Source organism: Pyxicephalus adspersus, chromosome 6, assembly GCF_032062135.1.
Source record: "Pyxicephalus adspersus chromosome 6, UCB_Pads_2.0, whole genome shotgun sequence".
In the NCBI taxonomy this organism is placed as follows: Eukaryota; Metazoa; Chordata; class Amphibia; order Anura; family Pyxicephalidae; genus Pyxicephalus; species Pyxicephalus adspersus.
Window position 1 is genome coordinate 45,588,671 of NC_092863.1, and position 23,372 is coordinate 45,612,042.

Sequence of the window (23,372 nt, forward strand, 5' to 3'; positions counted from 1 at the left end):
CCTTCTACAGGAAGCTCAGGTAGATCTGGAGAACAGCCTTCTGATGGGAGCTCAGGTAGGGATGGAGAGCAGCCTTCTACAGGAAGCTCAGGTAGGGATGGAGAACAGCCTTCTGATGTGAACTTAGGAAGGGATGGAGAGCAGCCTTCCACAGGGAGGTCAGGTAGAGATGGAGAGCAGCCTTCTAATGGGAGCTCAGGAAGGGATGAAGAGCAGCCTTCTACAGGGAGATCAGAAAAGGATGGAGAGCAATCTTCTGATGGGAGCTCAGGAAGGGATGGAGAGCAATCTTCTGATGGGAGCTCAGTAAGGGATGGAGAGCAACCTTCTACAGGGAGCTCAGGTAGAGATGGAGAGCAGCCTTCTACAGGGAGCTCAGGTAGAGATGGAAAGCAGCCTTCTACAGGGAGCTCTGACAGAGATAAAGAGCAAACTTCTGCAGGGAGTTTAGGTTGTACTATCTTCTGCATTATCATCATACATCCTTCACTGCAAGTTCTATTTAATAACATTTGTGAATTGATTTCACAGAAACCATTTTGCAGCATTTTAAAAAGTAGTCTACTATTGGTTGTTTGAGCAGTGAACATGTTTTCTCAAAAGCTGCAAAACAAATATTTGCCAATACGTGCTTTTGGGAATAAATCATTCCTTCTGTGTACTTCACAGGTAATTACATTTTTAAAGTTAGGTATGCCTAACAGCTAAGATTTTGATCAGAATATGACAACATCTTTGCAGTTGTCTATTGAAATTACTGGGCCTAAAACATAAGGTCTGTACTATATTGATATTAATAAACAGGTTAGTCCAATACAAGTATGAAGAGCGTCAAAATCAGACTCATTGATGTCTGTTTAGTTCCTACTCAAATCACGAACCCCCCCCCCCACTCCCCAGCTGTACATATGTACATTATACATTTCACAAAGCCCAATAGAATGAGTAACATATTCATTTTAATCATACCAAACAATAAATACTTATAAATTGAATATTAATCTTCATGTACAGGAATATCTAAATAGTACACTGTACTATTATTAAAATTTATTTCTAGGAAATCCCCCATCACCATAGTTTCTCTATGAAATCTCTGTGCAATTACAGTGATATATTAACACCACTGACACAGCCAGATGAGCCTAACCTTCCTGAGATCATTGTATCCTACAGGAGTAACACCATTGGTAGAATACATTCTCTAGTCCCCAGACACTTGTTACACCTGGTATGTGCCCATATGGTTTATTCACCCCTCCCTCAGTGCCCTGCCTGATTTGAAACATTTTCCTCTCTCATCTAATAAAAATATGGCCAACCGCATGAAAAGGCCAGACAAAACCTGTCACACATAAGTGAATGTTTTTACATGCAACAGATCCTAAGAGCGATATTTTATTTATGGGATTTAGCCCTGTATTAATACCAATTATTATATGGTTAGTGATAAAATCCTATGATATAACATCACATTATTTGTTCCTAAAAATAACTTTTCTTCAAAAACCATAAAGACAGTTTGATAGAGGCAGACACAAATGATTCACTCATCAATACATATCCAGCATCTGTTGTACTATTTTATTACTATACATAGGGTATTGTATGTGTGCATATCTTTATAGACTCAAATTTGCAGCCAAACTTAACAAGTATTTCACTTGTTGGTCCTGATATTCTCTTATGAAGTGAATGGATTTCATTACATAATGGGTTATGGATGCTTGATATAAAATAGAACTAATCCTGGAATGTTTTCCAGTAGATGATCCCAAACGCTTGTACCTTCTTTTTTCAGTATTAGTATCTTCTTTTTTCAGTATTAGTATAGCATCACAAATATGTCATCACAGTTCCATTTTTCCCAATCTGCCAAGGCTCCAAAGGTTGAAAGCGCAAGATAATCCTACAGGTAACAAATCAAAGAAATGTAATGAAGTATATTGGTAGTTTTCAAAAATAATTTTAGTAATGTAGAGGATCTTGAAGCCAAAACCACCAAAAAGCAACAATTTAAGTTTCTGATGCTGCTGTAATGTGAAATTACACATAATCATTAAAAAGCCACCACTATAATATTTATTTCTTTTTTTTTTTGCACCAGTTATTTTTTTTATCAATTCCACAAATTACTTTCTTTGACTTCTGTGATTTTAAACTTGCAAGACAATTTGAAAAAGTAAAGCTCCTCCTTCTTTTAGCATCATAGCTTCCACTTCAAGAAATGTTTATTGTTAACCCCTTCCTTCACCTCCTTACATAATTATGTTATATATATATATATATATATATATATATATATATATATATATATATATAATACTGACATAACATCCAAGATTGTGGCACCCAGTCTCAGGGCATAGCTCTAACAAGGAAGTTTACAGGTAAACATGCAAAAAATATGTTTAATGCGCAAAAAATCTTTTGGGAATATATTTGTTAAAATAAATGGTCTAAAAAAAATTACCTTTTTTTTTTTTTTTTTAAACATGCCATGTGACGGGGATAATACTACAGAAAACAAGAAAACGGCAAATGCAGAATCTAGTATTATTCCAGTGTATGTTTACCAGTATGAAATTTGTCATGGGACTTACAATACTTTTGTGATTTTTTGACTGCTACATCTGTAAACCAGACCAACAACTGCAAACTTAAAAAGAAAAAAAATGTAATTACACTTGTGTTTTTTTTTTTACCAGACATTGTTCCAAATTGTGAAACTAGCCTAACAAGATAATTGTAGGCACTTAGAATTAACTAATAGCCAAAGCTATGTCAACCTTCATAGTGTTCTGGGGTCCAAGAACTCTAGTCTTAAGCTGCATACACACGTGCAAATATAGTCATTGGAAAGGATCTTTCACAATCCTTTCCAACGACTAAGCAATGCACGATGCATGAACAAGTGATGTACATACAGCACTGTTCTGCTCTATGCAGAGGGAAGGGGGAGAACAATGGAGCACGACCCTGCTGCCTGCTTTTCCCCTTCCCTTGCATTAGAATTCTTCGTTGTCCATCGTCCGTTGATCTGCCAAGGCAGTGGTTCGGACGATGGACGACGGGTGCTGTACACACGCCAGATTCTCGTCCGATATCGACCCTGAGCTGATTATCAGGCAAGAACCATTGGACATGTGTATGTAGCTTTAGTGTTTTTCATACATATGCCTGTTTTGGTTACAAATCAGAGCTCTGGCATGCATCTCCTCCTTCTGCATCCCTCAATGCAATGTTCTCCAATATTTTGACCTAAACAAAAGACTGAGTAGTAGAAGGGGGTAGGAGAGAATCTTGGCCCTGGGACCGTCAAAACATGGACATTAAAGCTGACCCACATCCCCAAATATTTCAAATATAATTATAATTTAGTAAGAAGGGCTTTCAAAGAGGAAGGGGGTAATTGTTTTACTTTACTCCAAAGCACCCTTCCTGCCAGTTCTGGAGTGCTCTAATGCCACTTCTTTTCTTCTGTCATCCCTTCTCCCCCTCTTGGTATTGCCAAAGTCACTGTTGGTTCTGCATTATTCGAAATGTTAGGAATGAAGAAAGATTGGGGCAGCTGTTGCTAGAAACAAGTAACTTTAATATAGTCTCCCTAGATCAGAGGTAGGCAAACTCCGGCCTTTAGGCCTATCCAGTATTCCAGTCTGGCCTAACACCCCCCCTAGTAATTTATTGTTGGATCCGGCCTAATTGAATTGTCACGTTATCGCGAGTTCCCACGATATCATCAAGTTCCCGCACAGTAACCCCAATTACTATGCCTAAAAAGCAGAAGCAACGCGCAGCTACCATTCTCCGGGAAGGTTGACCTCAAATGTCGTGTCTTCAACCTCGAATGGACTGACGAATTAGACTTCGTCCAACACAGCAACAATACCCTGTGTTTAGTGTGCAACAACACCAACAGCACTTTCAAGCGGTCGAATCTCAAAGGGCATTTCGATGCCAAGCACGCGCACACGTACAGAGACTACACCGCGGATGAGCGGAAGACTGAGGTTGCTCGCTTGCAGTCACAGTTGGAAAAAACCTTTCCTTGGACACCTTATTTCTTCTGGCCTAGTGTGCCTTCTTGACCTCCAGTAGTCCAAAAAGTTTTATAAGTTTTATTTAACTCTTAACCCTTTTTTTTAATATTTTTATATTTTTTAAATTATTATTGTAAGTAAATTATAATTATTTCATAAACTACAATACTGCCTCTTATAAAGTCTTATTTAGCTTATCAAAATGATGACAATGGTGCAATATTTGTTCATTTGTTATCAAGGGTTAGAATGTACTTTTCGGACTAGGTTGCATGTCAAATATCTGACACACACCCCCCCCCCCCTACAACCTCTCACCAAATCACTTGCAGGAAATCTGATCACTGGTGGAGAGAAAAAGTATCCAATTTACTTTTGGATCTTTTCAAAGCGAAAATATTTTGTATCCAATTTAGTAAAATGCAGCTTCCTTTATGTATTTTCACAGTGACTAAGCCTCATTGTTGTTTCCATTATCCCTGCATGTGATTGGATTGGCAATTTACCTAATGCACATTTTTTATATGTTTAATCTGAACATTACTAGAAGAAAGCCTATACGGGTCTTGTATTCCCCTACATGTAACACCTTCTATGTGACCTTTAGAATATACTTTACCTGTCAGGTGTCAGGCTAAGTTCCTTGGTCAGAAACTCAAATAATTTTGAGCTGTGTTCCTTATTCTGTTCTGCTGTTCCCACTACACCAATGGAAGAAATTATTAACTGGACACATGGTGCTGAAGAGCCACCAACCAGCAAAGAGCCTCCACCTCTTACAGTCACATTCACCCTCTAAGAGAAGAAAAAAAGAAAAACAGGTTAGTCTGCAATAGTTCAGGAGGAGGTCAGTGCCTGTGGCTTGTAGACTAGGGGTGAAAAACAAGAACATAGGACATTGGTAAAACAAATGCATTTGCAAATGTAAAGGGGAAACATAAGTATAAATTTGATTTTACTTACAAATAGGAAAAAAGTTTACACTGTACTGTTCAGTTTAGTAGCAAATCCTTCAATGGATCCATCATAGAGCATGTGTACTATTTTCTGTGTTCTGACCAAATGACCTTCACCATTACTAATGTGTAATAACCCAACACAGTGATAACTTTGTAATTTAATGATTCAGAGACATGGAAAGTATGACAATTACTAATATCCAGGGGTGTAGTGGGGTGGGCACAGGTGGGCACGATGTGCCCTTACTTTTTTCAGGAATGAGGCATTTACAAAATAATGATGCGCATGCAGGATGGCTATGAATAGTACCACACCCCTCTTCTTTTTCTACGACTACACCCCTGCTAATATCCAATACAAAAGTGCATCCTTTATAAACCCTTGCAAATGTTCAAGCTCAGCTTTACCCTAAATTATTGTTTAAGCTCTAAAGTTGGGGGAAGAGTTTGAACATCCTTTAGGTGCCTGTCACCACCCCACTAACAATGCATTTAAATGCAAAGAAAAACAAAAAGTGAATGTGTATGTGATTTCTATGTGCTGTGCTGTGGTGTGAATGACCCCTTTGTGATGGGCAATCTCCCCAGGAGCAGTCTGCTTTTTTTACTTACTTCCTTAGGTTTTCCTAGAATGGATGCTGCTGCTGAACACAATTTTTCTGCAAAGTCTCCTGGAATATCCAGCTGGGGGATATTGGTGTCCAGATCCAGGAAAGGCATGATTTGGGCTGCACACAGGAACAAGATGATCAGCAATGAATCCTATTTTCAGCAAAGCACAGACTGCATGTCTCTGATTGGCTGAGCTCTGATACGCCTCTCAATGATGAATAAAGGGACAGACACACAGGAAAGTGAAAGAAATACCCAACTCTACAACTATATGTTATAAGATAAAACTATTGCAGGAATATAGTCTCTAAATATGTTTTGTTCTCGGTTAGTGAGATAAAAAATAAACTAGAAAAGAATAAATACAAAAATATTATTTAACAACAACAATACTTATTGGTGTTATTTTATTATTAATAATGCTGTCACTTTGACATTTAATCTTTTACCAGTGGTTTCCTCTAGACCAGCGGTGGCCAACCAGCATTAAATGGACCACTGGTGGTCCGCAAGACAATTTTGGTGGTCCACAGAAAAATTTGGACATTATTTGCTATTTTTATGTTTTATTTACAACAAATTATTTATAATAAAACAAAAATATTATTCTAATAATTTTTATTGAAAAATTTTCATATACAAAAAAAAAAAAACATGAAAAGGACATAACAAAAACAGTGTACGGGATGGTAAGCGGTACATCAAGTAAGACCACATTAGTCACATGTTTTAACAACAATAGCAAAACAGTAATATAATAAGTACAATCCCATATATCAATAATGGCAAGTGGCAAAAACCCAATATGCATGAAACATTAACCCCCCTAGCGGTCTGATTCTGTCCAAATTTCCGTGCAAAAAGTGACAATTTTTTGCATGGAAATTTATTTTACATTGTAGGCTATAATTCTTAGGCGAAAAAAATTTTTTAATAAAAAAAAAATAATAATAAAAATATAGTTTAACATGCAATATAACTGTACAGCAGCATTTAATTATATATATATATATATATATATATATATTAATATTAATATTTCTTTGTATTGGACCTTAATACAGCTATTTTGTATTGAATCCAATGCAAAGTGATTTTTAATTTCCCGCCACTAACTCCCGGCCGCACCGACGTCACGGGAAACCCCGCTGATCTCGGCTCTACGGTTAGTGGCTGGAGATCGGAGGAGGCAGACGTGTCCCCAGGACCTGCGGGGACGAGCAGGATGCCAGGGGACAGCGACAGAGCAAGGTGAGTGTGTGTTTTTTTAGATTAGAGTAACCCCGAGTGTGACTCGGGACTACCGCTTTTTGCAATTAAAATCCACCCCGAGTCACCACGAAGTCACTAGGAATTACCACTAGGGAGGTTAACAAAAAGAAAGAAAAAACAAACTGTAAACGCAATAATTAGGGAACTGAGGGGAAGGGAAAGGAATGGGCAAGGGAGGGCAAGCAATAATGAGTGAGGAGCTCACAGATTCATATAAACAATTAAACATGTTAAACCTGTAGACGAGCATAATAAGCATCCCAAGTTTCCCAGACGCGTTCAAATTTTGCAACACTATTCCTGAGGAGAGCAGTAAGATACTCCATCAGACGTACATCCTGAATGCGAGTATGCAGGTCCTCCAAAGAGGGGGTAGTGTAGATTTCCACTTGGTCTAAATCAAAATGCGGGCTGCCACCAAAACATGTGTAATAAGCTTACATATAGGTTTGGGGAGACCCGTAAGGGGTAATCCCAAAAGGTGGTGTGAGTGGGTCAAGGGAAAAACGTTGCCAAGTCACCTCCTCAATTAGCTCATTAACTCTCTCCCAATAGCTCTGAATAATGGGGCAAAACCAAAAAATATTCTCATGCTGTGACCCGCATCGCCAATAAGAAGAATCCACAGCTGGGAACAATCTGTGCAGCCGAAACAGAATCTTATAAAGATTTTCTTTGTAAAGCTTTCATATTGAGCATTTATTTGCCGCCTCCCAAAGTGTTGACCACTCATCTTTCTCCAGGGTACGGCCCAAAATGGCGGGAGGTCAAGTTTTTCCTGTAGTTCCGGAAAGGAAAGTAGTCTCTTTGCTACCAGATGTAAAATATTCCGAAGATGGAACAGCCCTTTTTCATCCCATGGTTACCATATATTTCTGGCTAAACTATCAGGTATTAAAGGAGTGTGTTTAACGGATCTAAGTACGGAGGCACGAGAGGAGAGACCATACCTAGACTCCCCATATATTTCTTATAAAAACCATCGGGGAAAGCATATCTCTCCCTGTTAATAACAAGGAGGAACTCCATAGCATCACAGTAGGATGAAGTGGTGAAATCCAAGCTTCCTCCAACTTCCGGAATACACTGGAGGAGAATAACATAGTCCAGGAGGGCAAATAGCAGAGATGCGTCGCCACATAATACTTAACCAGGTCCGGAGCCCCCAGACCCCCATGTTCCTTGGGTGTGCAAACCACTGACTTGGACAATCTATGACGCTTATGTGCCCAGATAAAGTTCAAAAAACCACCCTGTAGTTTTCTCAGGGTCAATTAATTCTTATATTCTGAATGACAATTTTCACCTTTATATTCACTAAATTCACAAACTGTACTAGTGATGGAGAAACAAGGGAGGCGCAGCGTGACGTCAGTGTAATCTTAAATTGTATGAGGTATCTGTTACCGAGCCATACGCTTCAGTATTGTTTCCACCATTACAACAGTCACCCTGCTCCGCGAATACCGATTCTCATCCAATTGTTATAATTTATTTGTTTATTTCTCAGATGCTCTTTTAGGTAAGTATGACCTTAACTTTGTATTTTCTTTAACTGTTATATTTATTGGCATCAAATAGTTTGACTTTGATAACTATCATTTCTTGTTTGGTCTTAGATTGGAATGAAATAAACCCATAATGAGTGAGAAAAGCAAACAATTATTTTGCATTTCTTTAGTAATACCAAAGCTAATGCAACTAATAATAGTAGTAACAATAGTAATGCTTCACTTCAACGGTGAGCTGATCAATGAATCAGAGCCTCCACAGTCCTTGTTAGGCACCATTAGGAAGATAATTTTTTTACAAATGCATTTATCTTTTTTAAACAATTCACATTAATAGTCAACAGGATTTAAAATTATGAATTTAGAGGTCCATGAGGTCCAAAAGGTTGGCAACTGCTGCTCTAGACCAGTGATTCACTAGTGTGCCGTGAGAGATCTTCAGGTGTACCGTGGGAAATTATCCAATTACCCGTGTCAAGTGTCTGAGCTGTAGTGACTGTAGTGAGTGTCAGTGGGTGGCAGTAGGTAGCTAAATTGCCTTGTTTATTATTAGAGACAAGAGAATTAGCTAAAAAGTTCCATTTTGTAACATTCTTGATTTGTGTCGTGCTGCCAGATTTTTTCAATGTAAAAAAATGTGCCCTGGCTCAAAAAAGGTTGAAAAACTCTGCTCCAGACCAATACTGACAATACACAAATCCTTTTAATACCATACCTACTGGGTTCCATTGTTGAGAAGCAGGGCCTCTTTTTCACACGAATGCAGAATTGTTCTTTATGCTGCAAAAGTAATTCTACAGAAATGCGGTGCTTATCTATAATTTAAACTCAATTGGGTCTATTTTTTATTCATTAAATCTAACATTCTCTAAAACATTCCCTGGTGGAGAAGCAGGTAATGACTAAACATGTGGACCTGGAAGATTGTCAACCAGAGCAGAGTTGCTAAGAAAACAATTATGTCCAATTTTATTTGTGTAATAAAATTACACAACTAATCCCTAGCCAACTAATCCCTAGCTATCTGCCTGACTGTATTGTGGAGCATAGCTGTATTATTACACCAGAAGCTGATTGTAAACTCTATTCTTTCCAACTATACAAGCGAGTATATTTTAAACACTTCTGCATCCACATCTACCACTATAGCCTCCTCACTTCATGTATAGTCAGAGTTGTGGGCTTGTGGTGCAGTGACTAAGCATTTGTAATTGTGTAGCTTCTTGTAACATTAGCTTTATGGACACTTCCTGTACAGGTATGACTTGCTATAATTGTTCATATGAGATTAAAGTTTTGATAAAAAAGTAACAATATATTGTGTAACTATTAACCTTCTCAATTTCAAGGCCAAACTTCTGCAATTAGTCAGTTTGGAATGAGGATGTTCAGTATACACCACAGTGTACAGGGAGACATAACACAGCCTATGACCTATAGACTACTTTAAAGCAGAACTGAACATCATGGCTGGTGTCCATGGATTTTCATATACGTCAGTTTCCTGCAAAAATGCCTCCTCTGTTGTTTAGCCATCACTGCCAATGACATCTGCACCCATTCTTCTTCTGGTTTTGGAGTCTTTCATCCGACTTCATTGGGGATATTGTGATAATGTAACTCATGGGAGCTATGTCATTTTTTGGTAAGAAGACTTTAATTCTGTTTTAAAGTGACTCTGTCACCCAGCATCTGGAGGTGCCTGCACATACCTGCAACAGTTTTCATTGCTTCCTGCATGTGTAAATGCCAAATAATTGGAAGCAGAAAAGGGTACTTTAGTTTTCAGTGCTAAAACTTTGCAGTGCCTGCATATGTCTTCAAATCGCTCTCAGTCAAGCTAATTTTAGATTAGTTGGACTGAATTCTGCCCAAATCTAGATTAAAGTGGACCTTTCACTTAAAGATTATGTATATTGCCTTTTTCAATCTGACTGGCAATACATAAAAAAAAACTACATGCCTGGTAGGTGAGATGATCCTCTGCTTTAAATACTGACCAGAAAATGTATACAGCTCAGCTGTTCAGCTAATTGTTGCAGTTATGTGCATGCTTCTTTCAGGTGTGTAACTGAAATTACATTACAGGATCTGAATTACATCCAGACAATTACTATTCATTACCCACTTTAATGTACAGTGCTGCACAATATGTTGGCGCTTTATAAATCCTGTTTATTATTATTATTATTATTATTAATAATAATAATAATAAAAATAATATTATTAATATTAATTACAATGAGCTCAGCAATGCTAGCTTTCCTCCTCCCTCGTTGTTTGGTCTACTTTACATCCACCACCTCTAAGAATATCTATAGTAAGTTTTTATTACTTGTAAATGTGCATGGTTTAGTTGTTTAAAGACAAGTATGCTCCCTAGAGCCCAGATTATGATTATTAACCTGTACACTGATCTTAGCACTCAAAGAGAGTAAAATAGGTATGATAATAGGTGGAAAATATTCACACAACTTTTTGTTATATGTTACCTATTTTAAATTTTCAACCTGGAAATAGCTACAAATTTGATATGATGTAATAAAATGTAAAATGATGAACTAAAGTTTTACAAAATAAATGCAATTACACATATGGATGATAGCATAAATGGGAAACTCCACATGAAACTCTCAGATAGCTTAGCGTATTGGTGGTAGGTGAACACTGAATTCTCTATACCACGACAGCAGGAGGCTCAAGGACAAAAACAAAAATACTCCTGTACCCACTACCATACAGGTAATAAGACTTCTGCCAAACCCAATAGAAAATATTGTACCTTGTTTCAAGAAAGACACTTTCAAGGTTATTTAGGTTGTATATAAATGTATTTTACTAAACCCAAACAACCAGAAGACTCAATAACAATGAGATTAACTTTTCATATCTTTTTAAAGCTTCATCAGTGGGTGAAGTTTAGTAATCTGGCTTTAAGTCGTTCTTTAAGTTCTGGTGGAGGAGGCATACTTTGCAAATTTTTTGCATGCTGAATTTTCTCATGTGCTTCTTTAAACAGTTCGGCTCCAATTGCATCCTCCACTCTCTTCTTCCAGGCTGCCAAAGCTGGTTTGTTTTCAAAGACCTCAATTCCAGCAGCGACAGGCTGTTAAAAGTAATAAGTCATGTAGAATCTCATACTAGGTTACAAAACAAGTACATTTTTTATTTCTTCCTGTAATTCTTTGTGATAGACACCAGTCAGGTCTCTGCCAGGTTTTTTTAGTGTGTGTGAAACCCACTAGAAAGAATTCCCCAAAAAAGTTTCAGTAGCAAATAACATCTCTTCCTCCAGTAACATCATTTTGGATTTTCCTTCACATTTCCTTTTAATATACTGGTAACTATCTCAAAAATAAAAAGTATTGATTTGCCTGAACAGGGACACACACAACAAATTATGTCTGATAAGCTTTTATATTTTAATAATAATATTAAATAATATTAAATATCCAGCATCTGCAAGGCTTGAATTTTGTATGAACTTTAAATTAAAGGAAATAGTTTAGATCAACTATTTTATCATTGACCTAAGAGCCACATATTGCTCCAGGAACCCCTAACAATCTCTGGAGTAATCCTAGAGTTGAATGGAGAACCCATGTTAATAAAAAAATTGGTTTAGATTTTTATTAGAAGAAATTGTCAGGTTAATTGTCAGGCTAAAGTCAAAAGTATGAAAACAGTGGCTAGGGAAGCATATCCTAGTTATGGGTATCCTAAGAGGAGACTTACCAGAACTATTTATTTTCATATATTGAACTAACATTCTCTAAACATATTAAGAAAAGAGCAGAAATTTTTTTTCAGGCAATAAAAACCTGACAGGGCACCCACTACATCTAGAAGTGCTATGTATTTTCCATTTTATTAATATTACACAGTATTTATTTAGCGCCATCATATTACGCATCACTGTACGAAGTCCATAGTAGTGACACTAACTGTCTCTCAAAGGAGCTCACAATCTAATGCCCCTACTATAGTCATATGTCACTAATGTAGTCTAGTGTAAATTTTTTGGGGGAGCAAAATATTTTAACGGCATGTTTTTGGGATGTGGGAGGAAACCGGAGTACGCAGAGGAAACCCACATAAACACAGGAGAACCTGCAAACTCCATGTAGATAGTGTCCTGGCCGCGATTCAAACCTGTGACCTAGTGCTCTAAAGGCAAGAGTGCTAACCCCACAATAACTACAGTTGACAATCGAAAATCCGGTTATCGATAATCTGGTTCCTTCAGTTTTCCGGCATGAATTTTGGATCGCATTTTTAATACAGGGACAGTAGTACACTGTTTGGCCATTTATGTTTTGATGGCGCTGTTCTGCAGAAACAGCTGTTAGGTCTTGCTTGCTACACTAAATACACATTGATATGTCCCTGCTGCCTGCTCCCTGAAACAGTGCCAGATGTCCGGGTGGTGCAGAGGAAGGCTGCCTGTGTGTGGAGGTGAGTATACCTTTCAAAAATCTGGAATTTTCAAAAATCTGGCACACCTCAGGGCCGGAGGTTGCCGGATTTTTGAATGTCAACTGTATAATCTTCATATGCTGCCATTCTGAGAATAATGGTTGCCAATATCATACCTAAACTTTAGCTCATAACTGCTTGGGATATTTATGATTGAATGACATGAGAAAGTAATTATACCAACAGCTGCACTATTAACCATTTTTTTATGGTATAATTTTAGTTTCATTCATGGAACATAAATGTAGCTTTTTTTTGGATTGGGATGGAAAGTCATAAAGTCATCAGGCCTCAGAGGATTAATAACCTACTCCCTCTCCCCAAAGCCTACTAAAACAGCTGAGACTCTAAAGGACATCTGTTCCTTTACTCGAGTACATTCCCCATGGTGTCCTTTAAAAGATTCCCCAGGGGGCTAGTGACATCAGAATGATAAGCCCTGGTTGTCACAGCAAGAGATGGGTGCAATGATCTCATTAAAAACAGGGACACCAATAAGGACCAGGTAGAGGTAAAGCCCTGTATCCTTTCACTCAAAGCTAAAATAATATTTGGGTACATTTCAACTTTAATTACTTTGCAGAATTGTCATGTAATCATTCATCTTTATTACTTTAAAGTCAAAGGGTGGATTACAAAACTGAACCTGTGCACAACTCTTAGATTGTAAGCTCTTTTGGGCAGGGTCCTTTCCTCCTTCTGAGTCATTGTCTGTATCTGTCTGTCATTCGTAACTCCTATTTATTGTACAGCACTGCATAATATGTTGGTGCTATATAAATACTGTTTAATAATAATGTAGCTTTTACAATGTTATGCCATATACTGTAATTAAAATTTACAACATGGCTCAAACTTGCCAGCCAAGGTAAGAAAAAAAATTTCAATTATTCTGCTGTAAGTTAGTGCCAAGTATATGTAGGAGGAGTTTTTGATTTCTGCAGATAGGCTCTAACAGATCTCTCAGATACTGTTTACCGGGTCATGGACCGATTGATCTACCCTGTTCTTTGCCTAATCCTACTCCCATACCACCAACTAAAAGAACAGCTACTCTGCTGAGGTACCTTATAGGCGGTCACAGCAGAGGAGCTGTTACAATTATGTAAATTCCTGATCAATGTTCAATAAATTTATTATTCAAACAATGGGCCCAATTTATTAAAGCTCTTCAAAACTGGAGAGGATACACTACAAAAAAATCAGGCCCATTGACGAGGAATTACCTATTTTCCATTAAGCTTGCATTAGATTTGAAGTTAATATCTTATCTAATTTTAAATGTATTAGAAATATCATCCAGTGTATGGTCAGCATAACATACACTGGCATGGCTACCTTTACTGTCACAATGGGCCCGATTTATTAAATCTCTCCAAGCATGAAGAAGATAGACTATCATGGGTGAACCTGGGTGATCTAGCAACCTGGAATAGATATGGTCCTTGAGTGAAAACATTTGCTATCTAATTGAAAAAAAAATGTAGGAAAATCCATTCTTGGTTTGATGGATCACCCAGGTTCTCTCATTAAATTCTATTCTGGCACTCTGAAAAACCACTATTTGAATGTAGGATACACTAAGAAATATAATGTGAAAGGTGAAATATCCTGGATGGTTCCTCACCTGCATAATCTCCACAATAGCCACTAGATCAGCTATGGAGATCTCATCACCAGCTATAAAGGGTTTGCCTTGTAGGAATGCTTCTTCAAAAGCCTTCAATGTGGTATTAAATTCATTCACCGCAGCTTCCAGCTTCTCAGGTTCAGGTTCATGGCCAAGTAGCCAGGGTGTTATCGCCTGTAGCAAAAATGAATATTTTAAAAGTAAAACTACACATATTATACATTCATTTAGCATTAAGGAAGTTCCTAGTAAAACCTACATATCACCCATTTGTATGGATATGTCTGGCTATTATGTGGTAAGCTTCCAAAGTAACAATAACTCAGGTGGCTCAGGGGTTAGCACTCCAGCCTTTGCAGCGCTAGGTCCCAGGTTCGATCCTCAGCCAGGACATTATCTGCATGGAGTTTGCAGGTTCTACCTGTGTCTGCGTGGGTTTCCTCCGGGTACTCCGGTTTCCTCCCACATCCCAAAAACATGCAGTTAGGTTAACTGACTTCTCCCTAACAATTGACCTTAGACTATAATAATCACATATGACTATGGTAGGGACATTAGATTGTGAGCTCCTTTGAGGGACAGTTAGTGACATGACTATGTACAGCGCTGTGTAATATGATGGCGCTATATAAATACTGTATAATAATAATAATAATGCCCCACATACATTTGGCTGGATCATATACTGCTTAAAAGAAAACATTTTTCCTGCTTATCGCTCCGACATGGCTATGTCTCTTTGGGTTGAACAGGGAGTGTAGGCAAAGATTACATATATGATAAAGTCTCTCAATACCATCACCATAACAGTTTTTGTTTTACAAGCCTGCCCTGTACCATAGTTTTATTACTTTTTCATAATGCCGGTAGATCTGTTATTTTTTCCATTTCCTGTATCTCCCCAGGCTGTTCAGCAAAGACACTACTAGCTGAAAAAAACATTTTACAATGGCAAGCGTGCTTACAATGGTCACTTTCTATTGATATTATTTAGCCTTTCCAACAGAAACAAAAAGCTGGGACTTTTAAGGCATCTAAATCCACACATTTGTAAAATTTCTCCATAAATTTGTCATCCTGAGTACAAACTTGAAGTTTATAAGAATGTGTTTTAGGTGTATTTTACAAATAAACTACATTTTTATGGACTAATTTTACAAATGTGTGGATTTAGATGCCTTAAAAGTCCAATCTTTTTTCTGTTGTTCTTAGTATTTATGGTATAGGGATGTGGTATTGTAAGTTGCACACCAGGTGGGAACCACGGTTGTATTTCTTCCTAAAGGAAAACTCAAACATGTTTTTGAAACTGTTTAAAAAATGTTAGGGATGACCTTTAAATGTGTTTTACCCAAAGTCCATTTAAAACTTCATGTCAATTTAAGACTACACAGAGTGACAATGCTGCAGATCAAAACAGAATTGTCACTCTATTACAAGAAGTGGTAAAGGGATAGAACCTAACCATTGTCAAGTTTTTTCCCATCTGTGTCCTCATTGGAGAGAATAAGTCCTTCACTTGTGCTTTTGATAATCTCTAATAGGGAAATTGCCTTTTATTTTCTCTTCTTGTTATGTCCCTGGTACAAGACATAAATGTAAATTTACCCAATAGTACACAGAAAGGAAAAAAATAAACTGGCTGGGGATTTAACCCTTTCCTCCTTTATTGCACCTGTCCCATTTTTCAATAAAGACCTGTTTGATCACAAATTTTTAAAGCGGAACTTTTTCTGATTGATTACTATTATGCCTTTATACCTAATTAGATAAGATAAGATTGTTAAGAGAGATAGGTCTGCACAGGCATTATGAAATCTCATTCTTCTTATCAGAACAGGCATTGTATGCCTATCCCTATACAAACATAAAGAGCTTGGCAAATAAAAGTTTACCGACAACATGATTATTATGAATGACTACAGCTGACCACACAAATTAAAAACTTTATTGTAAAATCTTTCTAAAAACTTTTAGACTTTACCAAAAATGTAAAAAAAGTAATGTAAAGCCTACCTAAACTTCCAGCCAAATTATAATGTGATTGGCCAATGCACTCACATAGTGGCTCAACACTAGGATTTTTGTTTGGAGAAAAATAATAATTTCCACACTACCTTTACCACCCACCTAGTAGATATTACAGGTATTGTGAGTCTTATGAATAATAAAAACAGAAAGATACAAACAAGCTTACCTTAATCCAGAATAGTTTGGAGCCATTTGGTCGGGTATTGCTATGCTGCCATGCAAGATATTCATCAACGCGGGCACGTTTTTGTAGATCAGATGGGTACCAGTGATCGGGAGTCTTATATTTGTTGGCAAGATACAAGAGCATTGCAGTACTGGTAAATAAATGACAATAACAGGAAAGGTTAGTTTCAGCTAGGATTACCAAGTCTATGAGTAGGATTAATGGCAGCAAACTGCCCCACTTTCAGAGCTCCACTATCACCTCTATGAAGGGTAGAGTGGGTCAGATCTGATTGGATGACAGAACATAAAAGTGTCGCCAACTTTGTGGGTGCACAGTGCTTTGTGTGATTTAAGATGCTCAATTCTGTAACCAAGACTGTTGGGTATACAAAGTTAGTGGTTACGGTTTATAAAGGTAATTTAAATTTTAATTTAAATCCTATTAAACTTGTCTGGTGTTTCATTATTTTATTTGTTGTTTATATTTTGTATTTTAGGGTAAGGTGATAATGGGTTAGTACAATTTATCTGGGTAATGTAAGATTTGAAAAAATAATTGACTAAAAGAAAAACTCTGTTTAAAGTATAACTTTTTTTAATTAGGATAGAGCAGTGATAGGTAAGAACCATCTTCAGGTTTTTGTTGCTGTGCCTTTGAAGTTGGCCATACAGTTGAACAGATTTTGTTCCCATTTACTTCCCTGGCCATATATTATTTGATAATATAAATGATCAATATTTATCAATATCTTCCTGATGAGACACTCTTTCCTAATAAAAAACAGATTTTAACAGTGGATACTGGAAGCCAGCGGTTCCAAATCTAGGATAGACTTAAGCTACGTACACATGGCAAATTTTTATTGCCCGATAATCGACATCGGCCAAATATCGGGCGAAAATCTGCCGTGTGTACAGTCGGTGTCGTCCATCGTCCGAACGACCGTCCTGCCGGGCGCGCAGCAGGGTGCCGCTCCGTCGCTCTCCCCCTCCCCTCTCCATAGAGCATGAACGGTGATGTATGTACAGCACCGTTCATGCATCTTGCAGTCCCTTGTCGTTGGAAAGGATCATGAAAGATCCTTTCCAACAACAAAATTGCACGTGTGTACGCAGCTTTACTGTCTGACAGTCACTTTGACCACTGTTGTCTCTGCCTCCTAGGCAATCAATGAGAATGCAAAGATCACCCTCAGTGATGGGACACGGGGTCAGAGATAGGACAGGCACAGAAGACAGAGGCAGGAACAGCAATATTTGCAGAAATCCAGAAAAAGGGGGGTAACATTCTGTGATTGACAGTTGGTTACTGGAGGTCTGTCACTGTGATCATTTTGCAAAAGCATATTTTCACTTTACATTGATAAGCTATTTGGATGTATATGGGAGGACACCATAGTCCTAGGCCAGAACACAAATCTAACTGGTATTAGGTCCTAAATATTGTTGGGCAATTGTTCTGTATCAGGGGTGTTTAAAATGATTTCCAACGTCCTCTAAAACTGGATTGTCAACATGATCACACATATAAAATGTTTGCAGATATTCTCCTATCGTCTTTTCACAAGGAAACAACAGGAAGTGAAAGACCAAAATGAGGAGGTATCTCTAATCTTCACAGCTGTCACTGAAACTCGTGACCCAATTAGGACATTTCCTCTCTATCTATTTTCTGATAATAACTAGAACTTTTCTAAACTCTTTTTTTTTTCCTTTGCCTCAAAGCTAACAAGACAGTTAGTGACACGACTATGGACTTTGTACAGCGCTGCGTAATATGATGGCGCTATATAAATACTGTGTAATAATAATAATAACAAGTGAGAATGAATCTTTTAAACTGAATTGTAGAAATCAATAAAAATGAAAATCTTCTTCTCTCCGTTCTTCCAAAAAAATATACTAGCACGAGTTCCCGTTTAATGGGATTTCAGCCACTACAGTCACAGAAGACTGTTGACGCAAAACTGTTTTTTCACCTCTCAGCCATTGTAAAATCTCCATCTTTTAGAGCTGGCACCTTCCGAAGTGGATTCACTTTGCCAAACTCTTCACTTAACTGTTCTCCTGAAAAGTGAAAAAGGTAAATTAGAACAAATTATTTTTAATCCACAGGAATTACAAATGTCAGCATGTCTTTTATGAGCCAATAGAATCTCCCCAGCCTTTCAGAACTACACCTCCAAGTGTTTCTTCCTGTTCTCCAGTTCCTGCATTCTATGCACAATTACAAGTTCTAGCACGCCTAACTGATCCCTTTTTGCTCCCTGTAAAATGACAAGTCCCAGCATGTTCGGCAACAACTTTCCTGACTGTGCACAGATACAAGCATAGCCCAATGGCAGCACCCATAGACCTGTAAGTCTCATCAGTACTGCTCCTGTCTCTGCAGCACTACAAGTCCCAGCAGCATCACTGACTAACTGTACATGTCTAAGTTTCTCCCACTGGCATTACTTATGTCTCTATATACTATGAAGCCCCACCTGCATCTGTCCTGTCTTTGTGGCACTACAGGTCCCATCAGCAAGAGCAGCAGCATCTCTTCTGTCCCTGCAGCACTACAAGTCCCTGCAACATCTCTACTGTCTCTATAGCATCCACAGCATTGCTGCTGTCCCTTCAGCACTATAAGTCCCAGCATCATTTCTCCTCTCCTAGCAAGACATTACCTCCCAACAGCATCTCACTTGTCTCTACAGCACTGCACGTACCAGAATCATGGCTCCTGTCTTTGTAGTATTACAATACCCAGCAGAATCTTCCCTTTTTTTGAAGCACTACATGTCCCAGCAGAATTTTCCCATTTCCGTAGCAATATAAAAGTCCCAGAAACAGCTTTCCAGTCTCTTGCACTAAAATCCCAAATTAATCTCTTTTGGTTCTGCATTACAAGTCCCAGGAGCACATCTCCTGTCTCTGTAGCACTATAAACCCAGTTACATCTCTATAGCACTACAAGTCCCAGCAGCATCTCTTGTCTTTAAAGCACCACAAATACCATGTCCGTATACACTTTACCGTCCAGTATTCCTATTTCCTACACTGACAAACAGTTCCCGTTTTTCCATGCACTGGTTAGTACTATATTGTACTATCCATCTATAGTACTATAGTATATCTATAGTAGTATCTATAGTTCTATATATATATTGTAATATAGTATCTATTGTACTATATAAGACATTTCTTTTCCTATAGTGTAAACCTACTGTAAAATAAAGATTGTTTCTTTTTTTTGGGCTCAGGGCTCAGGACAACAAAACAAATGGATCAAGTGGTTGTCTTTTTTCTCATTCTTTGGAGCTTTGTCAGCCTTTGCAGCCTTTCTTAACTTTTTTACCATGGGGAATCCTTGAAAAAAACTTTTGGGTTTTAGGGAACCCCTGCTTTTAATTACTAAATGAACAGTGGGAAGAATGCCTCCCTACATTGTTCAAGAAACTCTTAGCAACCTCTGGATGAACCCTGGTTAGGAAACACTGGTCTAAATTATTACCATCATGATCTGTATTAGGTACATATTGAATACGCCCATACTGAGCTCATGTGTACTTTAGATTTACTGGATGAGTTGTGGCAGTAAAAGCACAGCCTAGATAGCAATAATGTCCATGGGAAACATTCTGTGAATCTTACTAATATAAAAACATCTGTTAGTTTAACCATTTCTATTGTAACTTGTTCCTTGGTAACATACTACGATTTTTAGTTCTGCCTTTGCATTTGTGATAGACCAGATACACCAACTGCGAATGTGGATGACTTCAGTCCAGACCAAATCTCCAGAATGCCCAAACATGTTGGACACACTTTTATTGTGGCATATAAAGACTAATGGGATTTGATTAAACAAACACAGTGATCTCATCTCTTGGTATTTTTTTTTATATCCGCATGGGGGTGTAAATAAAGAGCCGCCAATGCACCCTAACATACAAAATTGTAGAGAATAGCAGAGTTCTCCCCAGCCCCTTATAGATGGGCGCACCACCCGCAACTTTTCAGCAGCCACCCGGCTGTTTTTCGGTGGTTACTGATGAGCTGGGTCACAATACAGGGGCTTCCACCCACCTACAATTTCCTCCCACCCAGCTTAAAAACAAATCTGGGTTGAGCACTGCCTTTGGGTGCTGAGGCGCCAATTTAAATGAACCCACAAGTTTGTTAATTGTATATATAAGTTGCTCCGTTTACAAAGACTTACACAAGATGGATCTTCATTTTCAGCCATAAATCAGTAATTTTCGTATCTCATTGCACATGACTGAAAATATACATTTTGTATTAAACAGGTTTCTCATCTTGATGGATTTGTAAGCTGATCCTAACTTGTCTATGAGTTATTATTACACAGGTTTGTGATCAGATCAGAAAGTAAATCTTTACACAATATATTATATAAACATTCTTCACTTCTTTATTAAATCAGCCATCATAAATATCATCACCCAGCAGATATGTAACGATAGGAATCTGCATTCTACTAGTTTTCCATAAAACACTGGTTTGTATAGTACATGATGCTTGCATGGCTTTGTATTAATATATTGCATTTCCTGCATACTTCTCTGAAAGGTATAAGGCATCACTAAATGCTACCATACACTATGCAATCTGATTGGACTATGTTGTGCAGATGTTGTGCAAAGGTCTACATAGGTTGAGATTTAATGGCCAGTTTAATTACATCCTCATATTGCAAAAAATTTTAAACATTAAAAATAATTGCCAATAAGAGTGTATGATGTTTGAGAAGCTTTAGATTTCATTACATTATCACAGACAGGCATACCGCAGACATGGACCATTCTTCATGCACTGCTGTCTGATCATCCTGAACTCTACAACTCAAAGTAGAGTTAATATTCATCAGATCACACTCACCTTTAAACAGCTTCACTTCATAGTTATTAAAGGGGATATTGTTAGCCTTGGCAAAGATGTACACCGACCGGCAAGGCTGGGACATGAGATCCAGATATAAGGTGAGTTCTGCCATGGCAAAGCTGTGCTCAGTCTAACACTCAGCAGAGACTAACAAACAGCACAGATACTGCAGGGTTCTATATTAGGACACGCCCCTTTACAGACACACCCTTTTTACAGACACGCCCCCTCACTTCTGCTCTACATTGGTAACTTGAAATGTCATGCAGGCTCAGTGGCCCTTGCTCACATTATTATGGGATGGATTCTCACTGGCTACTCACTTCACTGCTTTGGAATTTGGAATTCATTACATAATATTACCAACAAGCACTGCTGTAAATGTTTTATTCACTATTTAACAATATTCAGATGGACCAACCACATAAATATTACCTTGCTGATCATACATTTTATATTACTTCTTCCAGTAATAATAGTATAATAAATACAATTCTTATTCCAGACAAGTGTTTTATTAGTTTTCTATCAGGAGCTATTACAAAAACAAATAGAACATTTGATTTGCTCATAGAACTCACATTACATTTACCAGCAGAATGCATGTATATATGATGGAAAGATACATTCAATATGCAATTGGAAACATTTTTAGATATATGTCCATATTGCTGGAGAGATACATATCCGGAGCTATGTTAGTTTGTTTGCTGTTTTCGGTCTTTATGAGTCAACTTATAACTTGTAACTAATATTACTTATTATACTTCAAAATTTGGTTCTGTACATTACCACAATTAATTTTAAATGAAACAACTCTGATGCAGTTTACCTGCAGACTTTCAGCTTTAATTCAGTGGGTTGAACAAAAAGATTGCATAAAAATGTGAGGAACTAAAGCTTTTTTTTACACAATCACTTCATTTCAGGGGCTCAAAAGTAATTGGACAAATGGAAAAGCTGAAAATAAAATGTTCATTTCTTATACTTGGTGGAAAACCCTTTGCTGGCAATGACGGCCTGTAGTCTTGAACTCATGGACATCACCATTGCTGGGTTTCCTCCTTTTTAATGTTCTTCCAGGTCTTTACTGCAGCGGCTTTCAGTTGCTGTTTGTTTGTGGGCCTTTCTGCGCGAAGTTTAGTCTTCAACAAGTGAAATGCATGCTCAATTGGGTTCAGATCAGGTCACTGACTTGGCCATTCAAGAATATTCCACTTCTTTGCTTTAATAAAATCCTGGGTTGCTTTGGCTGTATGTTTTGTGTCATTGTCTATCTGTATTATGAAACGCCTCCCTATCAATGTGACTGCATTTAGCTGGATTTGAGCAGACAGTATGTCTCTGAACACCTCAGAATTCATTCGGCTGCTTCTGTCACATCATGGATAAACACTAGTGTCCCAGTGCCACTGGCAGCCATGCACACCCAAGCCATCACACTGCCTCTGCCACGTTTTACAGATGATGTGGTATGCTTTGGATCATGAGCTGTTTCACACCTTCTCCATACTTTTTTCTTGCCATCCTTCTGGTAAAGGTTGATCTTGGTTTCATCTGTTCAAAGAATGTTTTTCCAGAACTGTGCTGGCATTTGTAGATGTTTTTGAGCAAAGTCCAATCTAGCCTTTCTATTATTGAGGCTTATGGGTGGCTTGCACCTTGCAGCGCACCCTCTGTATTTACTTTCATGCAGTCTTCTCTCTTTATGGTAGACTTGGATATCGATACGCCTACCTCCTGGGGAGTGTTGTTCACTTGGTTGGCTGTTGTGAAGGGG

At 37.9% G+C, this 23,372-nt stretch overlaps 2 protein-coding genes across 2 annotated transcripts; both read right to left on the reverse strand.

Moving 5' to 3' along the window:
• Nucleotides 1-1,829: 1,829 nt before the first annotated feature.
• LOC140333721 (D-dopachrome decarboxylase-B-like) lies at nt 1,830-5,776 on the reverse strand. Its single transcript, XM_072415595.1, has 3 exons — nt 5,615-5,776; nt 4,663-4,838; nt 1,830-1,909 (listed from the first exon to the last, which is right to left on the reverse strand). Exons 1-3 carry the CDS (start codon nt 5,720-5,722, stop codon nt 1,837-1,839), a joined length of 357 nt encoding a protein of 118 aa, XP_072271696.1. The 5' UTR covers nt 5,723-5,776; the 3' UTR covers nt 1,830-1,836.
• Nucleotides 5,777-11,206: 5,430 nt separating this feature from the next.
• Nucleotides 11,207-21,748, reverse strand: LOC140333722 (glutathione S-transferase theta-1-like). Its single transcript, XM_072415596.1, has 5 exons — nt 21,590-21,748; nt 18,682-18,769; nt 16,701-16,851; nt 14,501-14,677; nt 11,207-11,503 (listed from the first exon to the last, which is right to left on the reverse strand). Exons 1-5 carry the CDS (start codon nt 21,702-21,704, stop codon nt 11,303-11,305), a joined length of 732 nt encoding a protein of 243 aa, XP_072271697.1. The 5' UTR covers nt 21,705-21,748; the 3' UTR covers nt 11,207-11,302.
• Nucleotides 21,749-23,372: the final 1,624 nt, after the last annotated feature.